Raw genomic sequence first — 22,452 nt, 5'->3', positions numbered from 1 at the left:
GTAACTTTCTAGCAAGCTTTGTCATTTTCAAATTTATCCCATGACTTTGCTCCCCTCATCTAAGCCATTGATATAAACAGTAAAAAAAAATTGAGGGCCCAACAGAGACTCCCATGGGATCTAATTCATCACATCCTGCCACATATGCACATTGCTGTTTTCTTCCAACTAGCCAACCAATTTTCTATTCATGCTATTAATTTTCCCCATTACCATGAGCTCTTACTTTGCACAATAATCCTTCATGTATCACCATGTCAATAGTGACAGACAAATAGGAGTCTGGGACCAGAGCAGTTAAAGGTAGGAAGTCACATGTTGATATCTCCCAGAATAAGGCAGCAGTAACTGGAGTGACCTGACTAGTTGGGTAGCTGGCATAGGACTGTGTTCACCATTATCGAGCAGCTGAGCACAAGTGGGAGGGAAAGGTGGCATAAAGAACCTCTGGATCTTAAAACATAACGAGAAAAGGAGCAACAAGTGCACACTCGGTACTTGAAAAACAGCTGGACAGTCCCTCATCTCAGTCTCATTTGAAGAAAAATGCAGTTACAAGAGAGGGATAACAAGTCCTAAAAAGGATGCAACTTTGCAGAAGTTTGCAGAGTAGCATAGCAATTGTAACAAACACCTCTCATCCTCAAAAACATTCAAAGCATGCAGAAACACAAAGTAATTTAAGCTCATGTGCCTACCAATACCTCTACACAGAATTCCTATACAGAGATGCCATGTAAACAATAAATTATCCTTGACCAGGAAAATGCATATCAGGTATTTACATCCTGCCTGCAGGTTATATTTCATTGCAATATAAAGCTGTCTCCATAATCCTCAACTTCTGTTGCTTGTTGCTGCTAAACAGTGGTGATTGGTACCAGTGGTGTAAATGCTTGAAGGTTTGGAAAAAATGATCAGATTTAGTTAATGTGTCCAAAAGGCAATGACCTTATTAACACTTCAGGTGTAATGAATGAATTTGTGCTTGCCAAAAAATACAAGAAAAATGGAAAGCTCACAGAGAACGTTTCACTTGCTGGGACCCAATTCAATCTGACCTTGATCAAAAAGCCACAATGAGCACAAAGCAGCAACTTTGAGGGTTGCAGAGTGGGTACGGTTGAACCTGAAGGACCGGGAACTAAATATACCAAGTTATAAAGGTTAACAAGACAAACAGGGAAAATGACTGAGAAGATGTAGAAACAAAATTATTCAATGGTGAGGGAAGATAGAATGAGGACAAAGCTTTCAGTGGAGACCATATGGATGGAACTAAGAGACAGTAAAGCATCTAAAACTGTAGTAGGTGTGTATAGAGACTTCTGGTAGCAGCTCTGAAATGCTATAAATGCAGAAATTATGCAAGTGTGTAGCAAAGCCAGGGCAGCATTATTGGGGAATTATAACTTTAACATAGATTGGGAGAGGCAGACAAGAACGTAGGACTAAATTAATTTAGGATATCTGGTCGGCGTGGATGAGTTGGACTGAAGGTCTGTTTTTGTGCTGCATATCTCTATGACTCTATCTCCTGTCAGAAAGGTAGAGAATTTATGGAGTGTGTCCAGGCTAATTTCTTACAGCAATATGTCCTGGATGCAGCACAGGGAAAAGCAATATTGGATTTAGTAGTGAGTCATGAGCCAAATGTAATTAGTAACCTTACTGCACAAGAACGGTTATCAAACGTAATCATAACATGATCTAGTTCAATGTAGCATTTGAAAGTGAAAAGCATGAATCAGCTGTTAGAATTTTAGGCTTAGGAAAGGCCGACTTTAATAAGACAAAGTCTGTCAACAGTAAACTGGGAAAATATGCTATTTGATAAAACAATCAAGAACAGTGGAGGATGTTTAAAGAAACATGAAACGCAATACAAAACCAATTTATACCCCTGACAGGATAAAGCTCCACTTCACCGAAAAAACACCCATGGAGACCTAAAGAGATAAGGGACAGCCGAAAACTAAAAGGGCTTACAAAAATGCAAGAAACAGTGCAGATCCTGCTGAATGGGGAAGATAAGAAGATGAACAAAGGGCCACAAAGCAGCTTATAAGAATGATAATGAAAGAAAACTTACCAGGGACATCAAACTCAAGAGAAAGTTTCCATCTGAGCATGATACAGGAGTCATCCCTCTGGATTAGAAAACTGCAAATCACTCCATTTCTTAAAGAACGTGGAACCGGAAAATAAAACTACAGACCAGTTCGTGCATCATCAGTAGTGGGGGTATTGTTGGAACTTATAATCAAGAGTGGGGCAATTGAACACCTTGAAATTTTCAGTTATTCAGGGAGAGTGAGCATGGATTCATGACAGGTAGATCAAACCTGACAAACTTCACTGAAATGTTTGAAGACGTCAAGAAGGTAGTGGACAGGGAATATCTATGGATGTTGTTTAAATTAAAAAAAAAATTCATCCACAGTACATGGGCATCGCTGATTAGGTCAGTATTTATTGCCCATCCCTAACTGCTCAGAGGGCAATTGAGTCAACCATATTGCTGTGGTGTGATGATTCCATTTTGGTCCTGAATTTATTTAAATTAAGAGATGTTGAGACAGAGGTGTCAAGCAGCCTGTTCCAAACTAATAAAGTAAACAGCTTGTCAAGCCTCGTGTTCTTCTTTAAAAAAAAGTTGGGAACAATAGAAGCAGCATGGAAGTGTAGGGCCATGCTCCCATAGAACCAGGATTTTAGTTTAACTTTCAGTAGCTGTTGGAGTTCAGAAGCTGCTATACATTCCTCCCTGCCACAGCAAAATGCTGGACTTCTTCCTGGACTGGAGAAACATTGCCTGTGAGACAATCTATTTCACTGAATGCGTCTTCATCAAGGATGTATTTATGGGACGCTATTATCATGAAACAGCTTAACAATGGTTGTTAACATTAAAGTTATTTTAAGTATTTTGATAGAGTTACAGCTTCGCTAATTTTCAAAAATTCTTATTTTGTCTGTATTTTAACTGTGCTGTAAGAATAACATGTGCTTTGATTCAAGATTGATAGCTTGTCTAATCAAATTGTATCCGGTATTCCTTACACTTGCCTCTAAAAATAAGAAAAGGGTGGGGACTAGACTACCTTCTAAATATAATTTGAGGGGATTTGGTCTGGCCCATAACATTGGCTTTGGAGTCATATGTAGGTCCGACTAGGTAAGGATGATAGTTTGCTTCCCCAAAGGATATTAACAACTAGATACATTTTTCTGACAATGGTTTCATGATCATTAGACCTTTAATTATAGACATTTTAAAAATTTGAACCTAGGTCTCTGGATTAATAGTCTAGTGATAATACCACCAGGCCATTGCATCCCCTTGTATGGGCATCCTGAAGGCATTTGCTAAAGTCTCACAAAACAGACTGTTAACTAAGGTCAAAGTCCACAAACTGAGGGCAAATTATTGACAAGGCTAGAAATTTTGTTGAGCAGCAATTGACAGAAACTAGGGATAATATCAAATTTGTAGGATATGACCAGTGGTGTCCTACAAGGATCTGTTAGTGCCTCAATTGTTCAGATTAATGACTTGGATACTAGCATAGAAAGTCATACATCAAAACTTGCTGACAGAGGTATTATACAGTGTAGCCGATGGCATAAAGCTACAAATGAATATTGATAAACTAAATGAATGGGCAAAACCGTGTCGGATGGAGTTCAATGTAAGCAAATATGGTGCTATCCATTTTGGACTAAAGAAAGGATAGGTCAGAGTACTTTCTGGATGGTATGAAGTGAATGCCCAAAGAGACCTGGGGGTTTAGGTGTGCAGACCTTTAAACTCTCATGAACAGGTGCAAAATCTAATCCAGAAAGTTAATGGAATACCAGCCTTTATATCAAGAGAACTTGAGTACAAGGGAATAGAATTTATGCTACAAAACCCTGGTTTGACCCCATTTGGAGAGCAGATCTGGCACCACATCTTTGGAAGAATATATTGACCTTGGAGGGAGTATAACACAGGTTGATAAAAATGATACCTGGACTTCAGGTTAAGTTATGAGGATTACACAAATCTGGCCCATTTTCTCTAGAATTTAGAAGGTTAGCAAGTACTTTTGATTGAACCTTCAAGCTATTAACAGAATAAGACACGGTAGATGAACTATGAAATAAACTATTTCTACTGGTTGGGGATTCTTGAACTGGAAGCACAGTCTCAGAATTCGGGCTGGAATGTTCAGGAGGGATTTTAGGAAGCACGTTTACACATGACAGATATTTGGAACTCTTTTCCATAAACAGCAGTGGATGTAGAATCAGTTGTTAATTTTAAATTTGAGATGGATACATTTTTGTAAAGATATTAAGGAATAGGATCCAAAGGCTGGTATAAGGAGTTCGGCCATAGATCAGCCATAATCTCATCGAATGGCAAAACAAGCTCAAGGAACTGAATGGCCTACTCCTATTCAGATATTACTTTAAGACTGAATAATGAGGCACCCCATGCCAGGGATTATAGCCTCAATTAGGGCCCCCTGCTTGCTCATGTCCCACCCCTGAAGCCACTCTGCTTCCCAGCCTCTCTCTCCACCCTTATCACTCGCCTACAGTAATAAACATTACTTTTCCTTGTTGACTGGTCTCTTTTGTCTTTTAAGTCATTCTGTACCTTTTCCAGTGAAAAAGAGCATTTGTTCATCTCCAATACTGCCAACTTGAACATCCAAGGGAAATATAAGGTGCTCCCGCAAATTGAAAGGAATGCGACTAGGAAATATTTGCTTTCCTCATCCCTCTCCTTTTAAAAGTTCAATCCCCAGGGTGAAGTGTAGCACAGCCTTTTTGTGTTTGCCAATAGTAAATGGAACATAAAAGTTTAGAAACAAGAGGGGCAGCTAAAAGGGGAGGAGCTCACAGTGAAGCTAAAAATCCAGATCTTTCAGCAATTTTGAGAAAACTGTTAGGATGTTGGAATACTTGGTCACCCCAGTCATATGGCACTTCTTTGCATTTATTTGAATATGAATGTCTGCAGCCAGGAAGGCAGATGAAACAGGACAGAAATGGAGGCAATCTAGATGCACTTTCACAGGCATTTATTTAGACTTACCCATTGAAAATATGCACTTCCTAATCCAAAAGCCAAAATTTAAGTCCATGTCTACAGGCATGGGTCCAAGTGAATCCCCAATTAGCGTACATCACTTGTCTACACTCTCCCTACATTTTCTACCACAAAGGAAGCTAAGTGCGGCTGAGTTGTGATAACAACATCACCGCATCCCTTTCCAAGCTAGACAAAGAAATATATCCCTCAGTGGAGACTGTTTCAATAGCCTGGAAATCAATATCATTATGGAAATTCCAGCCCACAAATTCCAAAAGTCCTACACCATCCTTTCAGGAAATGGAGCACTGGCAATAAATGCTGCCTTGCTCATATCACTAAATACAAATTTTACACAACATCAGCTCTAATGTTCCACACAGCAATATGAACAAACGTATTCCACAGCATGACTGGGCCATTTACCTGCATTTCAGAGTGTAGATGTTTCCTATAAACTTCACCAGTGAGATGGGCTCAGGCTTCGGCACCGGAAAGATCACAGGTCTCACTCGGAGAGGTCTTGGTTCCTCTGATTTTGGCCTGAACGTTTTTGTCTCCTTCCCTTCCTCTCGTTTTGGTGACACGTTCTCTGTACATACCACCGGCTTATGCTGCTTACGCTCATAGTCTGAACACGAAAGAGAATTCGTTAGGTTGCTGTTTCAGTCAATGCATAAAATTCATGTCCATTTCCACCTTTGAGGAAGGCATTCCTAAGAATAATTGCAGGTGTTGTCACCATTTACTGTAAACAGGAAGTACAATTAAACCCTCCAAAGATCACATTGCTCTATTAAAAATTCCTAAATAACTTTCACAGAAAGTCATGGCATTAATGGGCTTAAACATACTTGGAACGAGGAACAACATTACTAAATGACTTACTCAACACTGTTCAAGAGTCAGTAGACACTTTGTTCAAGCTTGATATACTTTAATCAGTAATATTCTGATACATGAATGTCAACCGTATTCAAGCAAGCTGTAGGAAGCTACAGATTACTGCATCTTAAGAGTTTTAAGATGTACTGAATTAGCTGCTTCTGTTATGGAGTTTGGGAGAGAACAAATAAAATCTTATTTCTGGAACTGTGGCACAGTTCGAGCATAATTTTCCTCTCGTGTATGCAAATGGTCATTTAGAGGGTTTAACTGCACTTATCAACTGGACTATTCCACATTGGCGACAAACTGATTGGCCATAAGAGAAATGCCATTTATCAATTACGTTCCGGCACCATGTCTTTTTCACATTCAGTGCAGAACACAATTCTTAACTACAGGTTATGCTCTAAATAGGAGAGGAGTGTATCAGCGCAGTTCTTTTCATCTATTCTTCCACCTACTAACCTCCCCTTCCCTGAAATTATTGAACTCAGAAAGTTATGCTTGCAAGGTGAATGTTATGCAGGATTTTCTAAGTTGCCAAACCGCATGCAAACGGGGCTTGATCTCATACCGGTATAGGCTTACTTACACATTACAATGAATTATACACCATGGTTCGGTTTCTACACAGGGGAAAAGAGTGCGAGAACAAAAGAGGTACAATAAATACAATCCACTCACGTGCAAATTAAAGCAAAACAAAAAAGAAAGAAACTTATATACATAAGCAAGCAAAAGCTGCAACTAGTCCTGAACTTCTAGGGTTAGGCTTTGCATTCTCAAGCATGTCAATGAAATGGTGGCTCAATCTCATTAGGGAGGGGTAGAACTTTGTGTCTGGATCACAGCACGTATAATTACACAGTTTCCTTGACAGTGCTTTTCAAGTTAACAAGTTTTCTCCCCAGCACTGTCAAAGTTCATATTTAGTTTTGTTTTTGTTGGTTAAGTTATACAAAGCCAAAGGGTCTCACATGTGTCGGTGAGTGCAGGTTCAGCCTTTTCGTGGAGTTCCTCAAACTGAGACAGACTCGGTAACTTCCTTTTCAATCCAGATTTCAGATGGCCACGCATGTGGTTGGAGAGGCCTACACCCGTGGTTAGTGTCACTCCACAATACTCACAGGTTCCTAACTTGACTGGGTGCTCTGTTGTCCAAAATGAAATTAAGATTCAGTTACCACCCTGCCTTCCACAGTTTGATTTGCTAATTTTAATTTGAGGTTCTGGCAGGTCTCAACCTAGTTCCCAGCATAATTAAAGGCTCTCAAGTTTAGCACTGACTGTAGGTTTTCTTTAGAGGGGGCTGAGGGAAACTGAAACATCACATAACCATGAGGGCCTGCTTTTGGAGGACAAGGATTGGTAAAGATGTTAGGCGGCTGGGAGATGGACAATGGAATAGAGAGCTGGAGTAAGAGCTCTGCATTATGGATGATGCCCTATCTGACTAGGAAATCCTCAATGACTGCAAAGCAGAAAGATGCACCACTTCCAATCACGCAGTTCTCACGCAAACACATACTCAGTCACTTGTCATCCATGCATCAAGCCAGGTATTTGGAGGCAGGAGAAAGAGTTGCAAAGTAAAGGAAGCCCAGGAGTCCACTTGGTGATTTATCCTAAAACTAGCATTTACCACTGAACAATTACTACCTCTCTGTTTTTTAAAGACAACCTTCAATGAATTGCCTTTCAAATTTTGGCTGTACTGATTAAAATCTGGATGGAAAATCACATTTGTTCAAACATACATTTTGATCGAATCTTCATGTTGTCTGAAACATTACTACATTGCTGCAAGCAATATAGACTGAAACCAATGGAAATGTGGACCTGTCAAACTGTGGGTATGAAAGATACTAATGTGACAGCAGCACACAATTCATGAACAAACACTTACTTCAGTACTCCAAATACTTCAAACAGGCTATTCAGCCTATCAAGTCCATGTCAGAAACGAGCATTTGTTTATAATTGAAGAATGGCAAACATTTCAACTGACTACAGTGCAGCTCCTTCCCCCAGGATTGCCCATTATGGTGCAGCTCCTACTCCCAGAACTGCCACCACAAGCAGGGTGAGAGGGGCACGGGTAAGGGAGAGAGGTGCCCAGGTGAGAGGGGGAAGATAAATTATCATTGAGCAGAAACCAAAGTGGACCAGCCACACGAGCGCTGTGTTTACAAGATAAGGTCAGAGGTTGGGAATTGTAAGGGAACTGTTCTCCCTACTCCCCAAAGCCTCTCCACCATCTTAAAGACAGAGGCCAGATGTGTTCTCCAATTACTTAGAGGATACTACTCCTACAATCTACAAGAAATCTGACATCACAGAAGACAAAGTAGCCCATCTGATCAGCACCAACACTTACACCACTTTAACTATTCACTCCTCCACTGCTGGGACACAGTGGCAGCTGTAAGTACCATCTGCAACATACACTAGAGCAACAAGCTCTCTTTGACACCACCTTCCAAGCCCTTAGTCTCCACTAGAAGTCCAAAGGACAGAAGACATAGCATGGAAACACCACCTTCCAAATTCCATCCAAGCCAGATACCATCCGAACCTGTAACTATTATCATCATCCTTCACTATCACTGGGTCAAAATCCTGAAGTTCCCTTTTTACAGCACTGAGAGTGCCCCTACACCCAAGGATAGCAGTGGTCCCAGATGCTGGCTTGCATTCTCTAGAGAAATAAATGCTGGCCTTATCTGCAATACCCATGCCTCAAAAACAAATTGAAAAGGTAAAATCTTGAGGCTCTCGTGAAAATCACAACCAGTGGTTACATTGAGATTGGTTAGAAGTTCTCAAGATCAGCAAAAACGTGAAAGTCAATTTAAAAGCTGCATCAAGCATAATGAAGTAAAGTCAGAGCGAACCATCAAGCATTGAACAGGAGGCGAGTCTTAATCTGCCACCCTGGTAAGGATTCAAGAACTCAAGACATTGAAGAGTATGGACTGTACTGAATGACTTCTCTCCCCTTCATTCTACATATTAGATAGTCTGAGGCTTGATAATTACCAATGCAAGCTCTCTTCCATCAGCCTCCAAAGGCATGAGAGAACCATTTAATTAGCCACTTAACACAACTGAAAACAGAACTGCCAACCACTGATGCACAAGCATGCTGCATTGCACAGTCCAAGGCATGAGTTATAATTTCACTAGTTGTACATGACCAGAAATTAAGAATGATCTTTGAAAATGGAGCATGCAAAATAAGACATTAATGTCATAAAATTAAAGAGGAGGATAGCAAATGGTCTGGCAGAGAAAGTAACCATTCCACTGTTATGCCAAAGCAATTAATCCTGTTTGGGGCAACAGCATTCTAAGCCAGCGCAGCCAGAACCAGGATTTACCATTTTGCTCGATGTGGCAAGTTCCCAAATTTAACAAAACCTCAGGGGATCCACAATAAATGGAATAGGGAAGTCTCACCCAATATTCTCCCCGCAATCCAGTTAATTTGAGCCAAATTGCAAAACAAACAAAAATATTAAATATATGCATTCTTTCAGTCTACAAATCATTAACAAAAATAGGACACAGGCAATCTGTAATTTTAATTACTGAGCTGTGATCCATCTTAAGCAAGGTCCACTGTGCATAGTGCCATGAAACCTTCTGTTAACTGGGATTATTGACAACACAAGCTGTACTCATGAGCATCCTATTTCTATTCCCAATAAAGACTGATAAATTCCTTGTAACAGGCTGTACGAGAGGATACCCAAATTTCCCAACCTTGGGAAACATGCATTGATGTTGATATACTGCAGGTACTTTATATCAAAAAGGTTAATGCAGTTTAAACTAATCCAACCAATTACTAATTTTGCTTTTCTAGTTTATTATATTGTCCTGACTCAATAATCGGGTGAACATATGTTGAGTTACTAATGGAAAGTAGTACTGATACCATCGAAAATGTTTTCCTCATCCTCACGTAATTTTATCCTCACAATTAAGAATTTCTGAGAATAGGCAGTCTTAACAATAACTTGCATTTATATAGCACTTTTAATATTGCAAATCTAACCAAGACATTTCACATGATTATCAAATTAAATTTGAAACCACAGAATGGTATGCTCAACCAAATGACCTCACAGTCTAAAGAGGAAGGATAGAGAGATGGAAAAGTTTTAGAGACTAGGATTAAGGTAGATGGTGGCAGGGCCATCATCAGTGGAGTGATTAAAAATCAGGATTGTGCATGAAGATAAAATTGGAGAAGCACAGATATCTTGGACAGCTAGAACTGGAGCTGGTAGGGTGGAATGAGGTTACAGAGAGAAGTGTGAAAACAAGATGAAAATTTTAAACTGGAAGCTTGACAAAACAGGAGTCAATGCAAATCTATGTATACGTGGATAATGGGTCAATGTGATTTGGCAACATTAGAACATAAGGAAGTTTTCAGGTCAAGTTTGCAGTGTGCAGCATGTGAGAAGCTAGACAAGAGAATATTGAAATAGTTGAGAGTGGAAGTAACAAAGGCAAGAATGAGTATTTAAGCAACAGATCAAATGAGGTAAGGGTCAAGTCAGATGATGATACTGTGTTGGATATGCGGCTGCAACACAACATGGGGTCAATTACAATGCCAAGATCTCGTGTAGCCTGAGATACTCAAGATAAAGGGAAGAAATTGATAGTTAGAGAATGGAGTTTGCTGAAGGAACTAAAGTTTCTCAAAACCTGGCAATGGCAAAACATTTATCAAGGGAAAAATGAGAGTATTTCATTTCCTATGAAGACCACATAGGAAATGTGGTGAAGGAACCTTCCTTCACTGCACAAATGTGCAACTGTAAACTAAACTTGCCATCTTTCTTCTCCTGCTGGGCTATGCCTCTGCAGAAACCATCAGTTCTCTCCTGGCTTAATCAAAAGATAAGATCTTATGTACAAGTATACTGAACTTCATGGGCATCACAACTGACCCAATTCACATACGCATATTTTCCAAAGGACTCTCTGATCAATACTGAGGGTATACCAATGAATTTATTTAATCAACCCTCACGTGGGAGTGTTTGAAGACCCATAACAGCCAGAATCAGTTAACTAAGCAAATTCAGCTTTAATATGGATATATTGTCCTCCGTATGGCTTATCAGATTAGCCCATGAAGGAATAGTTTCATTATTAGGATGATCAAGTTGAAATAGGCTATTTTAACCTCTTCATCTTTTGTTCAGCATCCATGTACAGCAAACATACAGAAGCCAAGTTAGAAAACAAAGTGAGTCAACTTAGAGTTTACCTGAAGAGAGAATTCTCGAAGACTAGAGACTTACCAACCTCTCTAGAACAAAATGCAGAACAGACTGGCTCCACATGTACACATCACAAATCTAATTTAGCACTGCTTAAGAAGATTAAGTATTCATTAGTTTGTTATTACAATGCACCACAACCCTTAAGGAAGTAAGGGAGATCGGGACTCTATTTCTGCAACTGTACAATAGCATAAAGTCCTCTCAGGAAACATAAAATTAGGTTACATAAGTTCCAAATAAAACATAATAGATCTGCCATGAGATCTTGGAACCTCTTGACCAAAACTAAACTGCAATGTTAATGACCTTCAAGACAAGAAATGGTGGGCCACCATTTGAAATCAGTCTAACTAGGATTCTGGAGAAGGAACACAGCAATACCAAGGCTCAATTTTGGATTCCTTTTATGAATTTAATATTGGATGGTTATCATTTCTAGAGGTCAAGGTTTCACTGGAGACTAGTTTTTTGAGTCATAGTTATACAGCACAGAAACAGGCCCTTTGGTCCAACTCATCGACACTGACCAGATATCCTAACTTTAGTCCCATTTGCCAGCAATTGTCCCGTATCCGTCTAAGCACTTCCTATCATATACCCAACCAAATGTCTTTTAAAAATTGTACTTGTAACAGCTTCCTCCACCTCCGCTGGGAGCTCATTCCATACATCCACCACCCTCTGTCCCCCAGGTCTCTTTTAAATCTTTCCCCCTCTCACTTTAAACCTATGCCCCCTAACTTTGGACTCCCTTACCCTGGGAAAAGATCTTGGCTATCTGTCCTAGCCATATCCCTCATGATTTTATAAACTTCTATAAAGGTCATCCCTCAGCAGGCAGACCAGAATTGAACGCAGTATTCTATAAGTGGCTTCACCAATGCCCTGTGTAGCCACAACATGATGTCCCAACTCCGATATTCAATGCACTGACAAATGAAGGCAAGCGTGAGATTAATATTTTCATCTAGTTGACATTCAGTGCAAAGTCACAATTCTAACCAGTGGTCTTGAAACAGATCAGGGCCCTGCAAATGTGTGCAATGCTTTATAAGAAACAAATCCCATTTTGAACTTCTGTGCTGATCTTCAGACAGAATGGCATCCTCCAGTCCTCAATGAAATTCTTCCACAACAGAATGAGAAACATTTGAAGCTTGATACGAGTTATCTAACTGAACATTTTATTGCCTCAAAAGAAATGTCACGTAGAACAAAGAAGTTCCATCAAGTAAAATGAGGATTTTCTAAAGATTCACAAGCTTGAATCAGCCTACTTTGGAACATAACATTAAAAGCTGATTGTTTTCCCTCCCAAAAAAAATTACTGCTTGCATGATGTCTATCTAATGAGGGAGGAAGAGAGAGTGAACACTTGCAAAAGCACTTGACTGTATTTCATTAAAGCGTTAAAAATCACACAATACCAGGTTATAATCCAACAGGTTTATTTGGAAGCACTAACTTTCTGAGCACTGCTCCTTCATCAGGTGGTTGTGATCAAGGAGCAGCATTCTGAAAGCTAGTACTTCCAAATAAACCTTTTGGACTATAACCTGGTGTTGTGTGATTTTTAAACTTTGTATACCCCAATCCAATACTGGCACCTCAAAATAATTTCATTACAGCAGAAGCTTCATAGCCCCCTATAATATTGTTCTTATTTTATGATGAAGCAAACATTTACTTTGTCTTGCCCAAGCACAAATCACTAAATTGAATATTCATTAAAGTTCCCTTTGGGAAATTCCAAACTGCTGTATCTTCCTCTTAAAACATGTATCTACAAGTATTGTAGTTATGTTGCTTTCCTTTTGTTGTTTGAAGTGTCTTTTTTTAAAATGGGAAGTTACAACTTTCTGGATTTCATTTCTTGAGTCGCACATTCAACCACTCTATTATCAAAAGATGGTTTATGGTGAAAGGCAAGTAACTCGAGGGCTCTATTGGAGACAGTATTGAGAAAGGTTTACAATCCTTAGATAATGTTAAATGGCTATAAAAGGTCACTAATTCTATGACTCTCTGAGTATTTCTATGCAATATTCCCAGTTATTGACTACTTTGGATGACATTTTACACATGATGTGCAGGCCTCCATTTAAAAGAAAAATCTGGATTTTCACTGTTTATTTAGCAGATTCAAAGTCCCGACTCATTGAACATATCTGGAAACTTCAATCTTTGCTTAAAAATGAAATCGTGAACACTGGCTAATCACATCTATAAAGTTTTGGCTGTTGCTACTGAATATCAGCTAACTCACCTAACATGGCAGTTTCCCCAAATAACAATCAAAATTTGGAGTTACAAAACCTGCATTTCCTCTACCAAGCAAGATAGTTCAAGTGGCCTTGATGCTGAAATCTTCACATTTCTGCCTAACTGACAACAACAAATGAAATAATACAAGACATGGTATTATTAATGTGAACAGTTGGGGAGGCTCTTTTTGTAACATTAACCATTGCAACACCCCCTCTCTTTACTATGTAGTTCTTTAATGTGGTCCCCAAATTTTTGTTTACATAAAAACAGAAAATTATGGACATGAAGTCAAACTTTCCTAGTGAGGGTGCTCGGAGTCTAAACCAAAATTTTAATCTTTTTCAAACACTGACCTGCTGCCCTTTATGTCTGTTCTGTATTGATTTTAGCTACCTATTTATCTGATTTTTTACATCTACTATTTACATGAAAACAAATTATGTAATTCATGTATTTATCCCAACAAACATGAAAAATCCAGAGAAATAAGCTACTATACACTAAAGAAAACCAAGGTATTTTGCAACAGTTAAGTATACAATGCAACCCCAACCGCTCAGAGTCTCTACTGGGGAGATGTTGGCGAAGTGGCAATGTCACAGAATTAACAATGCAGAGGCCCAGAAATGTTCTAGGAACATTTATTCAAATCCCACAAAGGCAGATGATAATAATTTGAATCCAGTTCTTAAGACCAAAGAAATAAGCACAGGAGTAGTGTGTGTGTGTGGCCCTTGAGCCTGTTTAGCCATTCAATAGGATCATAACTGATCCTACCTTCCTCACATCCACCTTTCTGCCCTTTCTCTGTAACCTTCAATTGCCCTATTGATCAAGAATCTATCTCAGCCTTGAATATACACAAGGATTCTGCCGCACAGCTCTCTGATGCAAGGAGTTTTCAATGCTCAGAGAAGAAATTTCTCCTCATCTCAGTCTTAAATTGGCACCCCTTAATTCTGAGATTACACCATCTGTTCCAAGACTCTCCCAAAAGGGGAAACATCCTCTCGGCATTTACACTGTTAAGAAACCCAAATATTTCAATGGGATAACCTCTTGTCCTTTTAAACTAATGATTACAATCCCAGCCAGTTTGGCCTTTGTTCGTAAGACAGGGACCATGCTAAGGAACTTTCTCCAAATTGCCTCCAATCAAGTGATATCTTCTCCTAAATAGGGGGCCAATATTGCTCTTAGTACTCAAGATATGGTCTCACTAGCACTCACTAGACCAGAGGGCCACGATTCCATTATCCTTCCTGATTACCTGCATGCTAGCTTTGCTTTTCCTGCACAAATCCCCTAAATTCCTTTGTGTTGAAGGTTTCTGCAGTTTTTCTCTATTTAAATACTGTTCTTTTGTTCTCGCCTTCAGTATGAACAATATTGAACACATGAGTACAAAGAACAATACAGCACAGGACAGGGCCCTTCGGCCCTCAAGCATCGGCTGACACATTTTGCCCTTCCATACTAAAACTGCCTTCACTTACAGGATCCATATTCCTCTAATCCCTTCCTATTCATGTACTCGTCCAGAGTTTCTTGGATGCTGATATTATGTCTCCTTTCACCACCTCCGCTGGTAACGCGTTCCAGGCACTCACCACTCTGAAAAACTCGCATATCTCTATTAAACTCATCCTCCAAACCACCCCCTTCACCCTCAACCAACTACAACCACCACCACTCCCACACACCTTCAACCTGTGTCCCCTAGTAATTGACTCCTCCACCCTGAGAAAAAGCCTCATACTTTCCACTCTATCCATGCCATTCACAATCTTATAACCCCTCAACCTCCTGCATTCCAGTGAAAGCAAACCAAGCTATCCAACCTTTCTTCATAGCTAAAATCCCCCATACCAGCTAACATTCTGGTAATCCTTTTCTGTACCTGCTCCAAAGCATCCTTCTGTAGTGTGGTGACCAGACTTTTATGCAACATTCCAAGTGTGGCCTAACTAAAGTTCTATAAAGCTGTAGTGTAACATGTCTACCCTTATACTCAAGGCCTAGTGCCATAAGCCTTTTTTTACTACCTTATCTACCTGTGGTGCCGCCTTCAGTGATCTGTGGACCTGCACACCTAGATCCCTCTGCAAATCAATACTCCTAAGGGTTCTGCCATTCACTCTATAATTTCTACTTGACCGTCCGAAATACATCACCTCTTATGTGTCCAGATTAAACTCCATCTGCCATTTTTATGCTCCTGCCTCCAACTGATTTATATCCTGCTGTCTCCTCTGACAATCCTCCTCAATGTCCGCAACTCCATCAATCTTTGTATCATCTGCAAATTTACTAATTAGACCAGCCACATTTTCCTCCAATACATTTACACAGACCACAAACAGCCCAGGTCCAGCACTGATCCCTGTGGCACACTGCTAGTCACAAACCTCCACTGAAAAGCATCCTTCCTCCGTCTCCTATGACTAAGCCAGTTCTGTATCCATCTTGTCAGCTCACCCCTGACACCATGTGACTTCACCAGCCTGCCAAAGGTTTTACTGAAGTGCATGCAGACAACATCAACCACTTTTCCCTCAATTGTCTTTGTCATCTCTTCAAAAAAACTTAGTTAAAAAAAAAGTTAGTGACACATGACCTCCCCCACACAAAACCATGCTACCTATCGATAATAAGTCCATTTGTTTCTACATGCATATAGATCTTGTCCTTGAGAATCTTTTCCAATAATTTCCCTACTACTGATGTGAGGCTCACAGGCCTGTAATTTCCTGGTTTATCCCTGCTACCACTCTTAAAGAATGCAACAATATTGGCTATTCTTGAGTCCTCTGGGACCTCACCTGTAGCCGAAGAGAACACAAACATGTCTGTCGATGCTCCAGCAATTTGTTCTCTTGCCTCCTTCAATATTCTGTGATAGATCCCATCAGGGCCCGGGGTCATTATCTACCTTAAAACTTTTTAAGATGTACAACACCTCTTCCTTTTTAATAGGTTGATCTCCCTTCCCTGAGATCATCCTCCACCAGTTCCTTCTCTTTGTTGAATACAGACACAAATTATGCGTTTAGGACCTCTACCATCTCTTGTGGCTCCACACATAGATTCCCTCCTTTGTCCTCGAATAGTCCAACTCTGTCCCTGGCTACGCTCTTGCTTTTTATATATGGATAAAAAGTCTTTGGATTCTCCTTAATCCTGTTTGCTTTAGACTTTTCATGACCCCTGTTGGTCCTGCTAATTCCTTATTTAAGTTCTTTTATTCAGTTTCTCCACATTATATTCCATTCACCAACTTTTTGCCCACTTACATTATACATCAATATCTCGCTATAAACTGCTCATATCCTAACTTAAATAAAAAACTGGATTTGAAGGTTGCTCCAAGTATTGTTAATCATTACTGATAGTATAAACCAGATTTGATTGTCGTGTGAATTGAGTTAGCTAAAATCAAGAAAGGAGATCAGCACTACAACTGGCAGTAGCATTTCCATGCTTTGAAACAAGGAAAAGGGGGAGGAAAGGTAATGCTCCTGCTCACTGTTCAGAAACTACCAATACAGAAAATGCATGTGTTGGACAGGTCCAGACTGGGCTAAAGTGAGGACTGCAGATGCTGGAGATGAGAGTCTAGATTAGAGTGGTGCTGGAAAAGTACAGCAGGTCATGCAGCATCCGAGGAGCAGGATTCCTAATGAAGGGCTTTTGCCCGAAACATTGATTTTCCTGCTCCTCAGATGCTGCCTGACCTTCTGTGCTTTTCCAGCACCACTCTAATCTAGGTCCACACTGAGAGTAGTTGTAACACTGTCTCCCTCCTGCTGGCGCTCGTCATCTACAGTTGAAAAATCTCTGTTTGAGACAAAGTACCGGCAAGTTCCAAGCATGTCTCTAACAGTCAATGCCTTAATTATTTTTTAAGGTGGCCAAGAGAAAGCGACCAGGACATCAGTGTAATATCTATTGATGTGAAGTTATATACTTTTTATTTAAGGATAGTGTGACAGAGTTTGAGGAGACATTTTAATTGATTAGTGGCAATCAACAAATGTATAAATTGCGTGTGTCAAATGAACCTATTGGCTGCTTTCATTACTGCCACAAAATAATCTCCCACCATAATCATTAATAGCAGTGCTCTGCAAGGCTGTGTACTCAGCGTCTACTACACGCCTTGTACACTCATGACTGTGTGGCCAAATTCCGCCTCAATTCCATTTACAAGTTTACTGACAACGCCACTGTTGTTGATCGGATCTTAACAGCGACAAGACAGAATATAGGAAAGAGATTGAGTTCTTAGTGGCATGGTGTAAAGACAATAATCTCTCCATCAATGTCAGCAAAATGAAGGAGCTGGTCATTGACTTCAGGAAGTGGAGTGAAGGCAGGCTCCTGTATGCATCATCAGTGCTGAGGCAGAGATGGTCAAGAGCATCAAGTTCCTGGGAGTGATGATCACCAACAATATGTCCTGGTCCATTCACGTTGATGCGAGTCAAGAAACACAACAATCTCTTTACTTCTTTGGCAAGTTAAGGAAATTCGGCATATCCACAAGGACTCTTACCAATTTTTATAGGTGCACCATAGAAAACATCCTATCTGCATCACAGCCTGGTATAGCAACTGTTATTCCCAAGACCACAAGAAACTACAGAGAGTCTTAAACAGAGTCCGGTCCATCACGTAAATCAGCTTTCCATCCATATTTTTTGCTGCCTCAGGAAATCAACCATAAGACCCTTCCTATCCCAATTATATTTCTGTCAGGCAGAAGATATAAAAATTTGAACACATGTACAAATAGATTAAAGAACAGCTTGAAAGGAATTTCAGGGTCCTTACATAAATATCTATTAAAAAAATTCAAAAGGCTAGTCCTCATGTTTTGAAGGCTCAGGAAGAAGAGGAAGAAGGTCTGAAACAACCCTATTTTTTATGCAGAGGCCATTTACATTTTCTTTGTCCAGCTGTGAATGCACAGTAACGTAAACATGCCAGCTTGCATGCAGCTGGCATGGGAACATTACAGTTACTGTGCAATTGCTTAATGTAGAGAAAACATTGGTCTTATGTCCTGTGCACAGTTCTGAGTATTACAAATTAGAAAGCATTTGTCAGCTTGAAAAGTGCAATGCTGATTTGCCAGGATGTTGAATTGTAAGAGGTTATATAAGCTAAAGCTGCATTCCCTGTAATACAGAAAAGAAAACCTAGAAATTAGTGTTTTGAATGGAATTAATAAGACAGAAATTTTTTCTCCTGGTAGAGCAGTCTAAAAAGACCCCGCTTGTTCATCACACAATATGTATTAGAAATGAGAACTTTCACCCAAGAGAAGCAGTGGATGCTAGCTGAATAAATAATGTTCATTCTTAGACCAAAATATCTTTGCTAATCAAGGGATGTAAAACTAAGGTAAGTGGAAGAAATAGTGACACGCATCAGCCATAACTTATTTAAATGGCTCCACGGCCTATCACTCATCCTTCAACAACACACTATTTTAAAAGGTGCTATATAAATGTAAGCTATACCCAGGGATTTCACAGCAGTGTTTCAAAAAATGAAGGAAAAATGACAGCATATTTGCAAATACACAAATTTCACTTATTCTTCTGCACCTCGCTTAAGGTAGACATTCATCTGGACAGCATGCTTAGCAGATTATTTGACCAAGGATGCACTGTACATGTTGCAGTTAGGTCAGAAATTGCCCTCACACAGTCCAAAAAAAAGGAATTTTCTGGTTATTTGCCTAGGTGAACTGAGAATATTGTTACTTTTGTAATACTAACAATAATATGACATACAACTCTAACATTAGAGATGTCACAAATAATGGGAATATTTTGGAACAATGAAAATCCTCTACTTTAAAATTTGTAAAAATCATAACAACAGATAGAAGGGCAATGATGTGCGTGCTTTAACAAGGTGGATGCAATCACAAGAATCCTTGGTCAAGTCAGATAATACCTTTTAATTGAACTGGAGCAACTGATTATGATGCACTTTAACCTAACCCCCTCCTCTCTGAAGATTTACGGAAGTAGTAACTAACTAACTACATTCCTCACATACTTGGTGGATTTCCAACATTGCTTTCATGCTAATTTGTTTCTTAGCAACCCAAGTCATGTCAGTTTACAGAGGTTATCAGGTTATTCTTCTGCATTTGGTCATCTCTACGGAAAGTGCTGAACACTTATTAGTAAAGCATCTGATAAAAACTAACTTTAGCAACTGTACAACTGCATTGTAAGGTGCTTGGGCTTAGAATGTATACTTTAAACAGGAGAAATATGACTAGCAGCAACTTAAGGATTCAAATGATAAAATCCAGCAATGAAATATAAACTGCTATCTGAATGCAAAGCTGACAAATTAAGTAATGTATTTTCTTTCTTAGCTCAGAGAAGGGAGAGACTTATTTAATGTTTTAGGTGACATTATGATATCACAGTGCACTCTAGGTGCACTGACTATGGATTATTACAGAATTGTATTTTCTGCAACTTTCCAGACATGGAGTTTTAGAAGTCTGCAGGGTAACATGGACTCAGAGCAGGGAGGTGCTGTACTAGCTATATATTCAGATATTTAGATATTCAAATAAAACATTCTGAAACATGAACATGAAAGATCCTAAATATGGCTTTATTTATTTTGGATTAATTAGTAACCATACAGGGGTGAGATAGGCCATTCAGTGAGATCATGGTTGATCCGTCAATCTTCAACTCTACTTTCCTACCTTTCCACCATCATCCTCAATTCCCTTACTATTTCAGCCTTGAATTTTCTTAATAACCCAGCTCATTATTCCTCAGAAGTAAAGAATTCCACAGGTACATGGAAGTTCACTCTCAAGTGAAAAAATTCTTCCTCATCTCTGCTTAAAATCGCAACCCCTTTTTTTTTAGATTTTGCCCTCTGGTCTTAGACTCTCTCACAAGGGAAAACAATCTCTCCACATCTACCCTGTCAAGTACCCTAAGAATCTTGTATTTTTCAATGAGACTGCCTCGCACTGTTCTTTACTCCAGCCCAATCTACCCGATCTGTTCTCATCAGAAAATAACTCAATAGCTGATATAAGCCTAGTAAATTTTCTCTGGACTGCAAACAATGCCACTATATTGTTCCTTAGGGCCCAAAACTGGTTTAATTCCCATGGAGTAAAGATACTTATTTGCACTTTTCTGCTGGCCTGGATGGAGTTTGTTTGTACTGTTAACATAGTGCTTTGAAATGATAGCTACTCTCACTGTTCAAGTTTTCACAGAGTATGGGGCATGGGGAAAGGAGAAGGATGAGCACCCATGCACCCATTTCTAACTGCTCCGCTTTGATCCTGCACCATGACGACCATAAGTATAAAGTCAAGGCTTGGCTGTGCCAATCAAAACCAGAAAGGACTGCAAGATTGATAATGCAGAATTAAAGATGTCCTGCTGCAGCTGCATACAGCATTAGTGGGAACTGCACCTGGAGTATTGTAAGTTAGTCTCCTTATTCTAGCAAAGATATCTTCGCCATAAAGGAAATGCAATGACAATTCACCAGATTAATCTCGGTGATGGTGGAACTGTCTCATGATGAGAGGTCTATATTTCTTAGTTTTTGAAAAATGATACAAAATGAGAGAAAGTTCTGGGAAATCGGGGCATGAAAAGGTGTATATAGATACAAAGTTCCCATGGCTGGTGAACTAGAATCAGGGGAATTAATCGAAGGTTAAGACTAACTTAAGACTGAGAGGAGGAGGAACATGAAGGGTGGTCTCTACATAAAATTCTCTGAAAGCTGAATCATTGAATTCAGAACAGAAATCTAAAGGTTTCTGGAGACTAATGACGTTAGGAAATATGGAGACGTTGTGGGAAAACATCACGGAGATGCCATAATCTAAAATATCAGGAAGGTTCGACAGACTGAATGGCCTACTCTTGGTCGTAGGTACACTCGAGTCTGAGTTACTACTTTCAAGACAGACAATAAGAGGGATGAGAAAAGTCTTAATGGGATAAGACAATTTATCATGGATGATTCAGAGTTTTAGTATTTACATCAGCATGGTTACCTAATGAATGCAAATTCATTTGTAGATTAGCAGAGCTTGAAAGTAAATCACCATCACCCAAGAATATATCATGGGAAAAAGACTGAAGGATTATAAATAAAGCCCTCTGACAGCCTGCAAAAGCAAGAACAGGCCAAATTGCCTCTTCCTGGGCTATAGGAGAAAGTGAGGACTGCAGATGCTGGAGATCAGAGCTGAAAATGTGTTGCTGGAAAGGCGCAGCAAGTCAGGGAGCATCCAAGGAGCAAGAGAATCGATGTTTCGGGCATGAGCCCTTCTTCAAGAACCTGAAGAAGGGCTCATGTCTGAAACGTCGATTCTCCTGCTCCTTGGATGCTGCCTGACCTGCTGCGCCTTTCCAGGAACACATCTTCAGCTCTTCCTGGGCTATAGGATTCTTCTACTGTAGACACACTATCTTTGATTTATTGTCCCAGGTGAAAACTCTCCAACCTCTGAGTCTTTCAACTTTAGGGAAAGGAAATGGAGCAATTCTGGAAAAAGTCACTAGAAATTATTTTTTGAGTACTGGTTCAGAAAAATTCTAGATCTACCTTGAACAGTACATTTATCCTGTACTTAAAGATGCATGCATAACTAGTCAGAGATTTTTAACTGAACAATTATGAAGGAAAAAAAGGACAACTCATTACAATGGACATCAGTATCAATGTGTCAACCATTGGGTACTATGCAAAGAACTTGCGAAAACAAGGTGGCAAATATCAAAACAAAGGTTGATGAAACAAGAATTTTTTTTGAATTTGTCATCACCAGTAGAAACGTTACTCATTTTTCTTGGGGATTTACAATAATTGACAAAACTATGC

The 22,452-nt window shown here is 39.5% G+C and overlaps 1 protein-coding gene across 1 annotated transcript in view; it reads right to left on the bottom strand.

The window, feature by feature from the left end:
• The window catches only part of LOC132835872 (uncharacterized), a 128,214-nt gene that overhangs the window by 8,838 nt on the left and 96,924 nt on the right, over positions 1 to 22,452 (bottom strand). Inside the window, exons 11-12 of the mRNA XM_060854970.1 lie at positions 6,952 to 7,125; positions 5,513 to 5,717 (exon numbers count right to left, since the gene is read on the bottom strand). Coding sequence (XP_060710953.1) covers positions 5,513 to 5,717; positions 6,952 to 7,125 — 379 coding nt within the window. The remainder of the gene's footprint in view (positions 1 to 5,512; positions 5,718 to 6,951; positions 7,126 to 22,452) is intronic.

The sequence above is a fragment of the Hemiscyllium ocellatum genome, chromosome 45 (assembly GCF_020745735.1).
Source record: "Hemiscyllium ocellatum isolate sHemOce1 chromosome 45, sHemOce1.pat.X.cur, whole genome shotgun sequence".
Taxonomy (NCBI): Eukaryota; Metazoa; Chordata; class Chondrichthyes; order Orectolobiformes; family Hemiscylliidae; genus Hemiscyllium; species Hemiscyllium ocellatum.
Note: the sequence above shows the minus strand (reverse complement) of the source record. Positions and strands in the feature narration are given on the sequence as shown.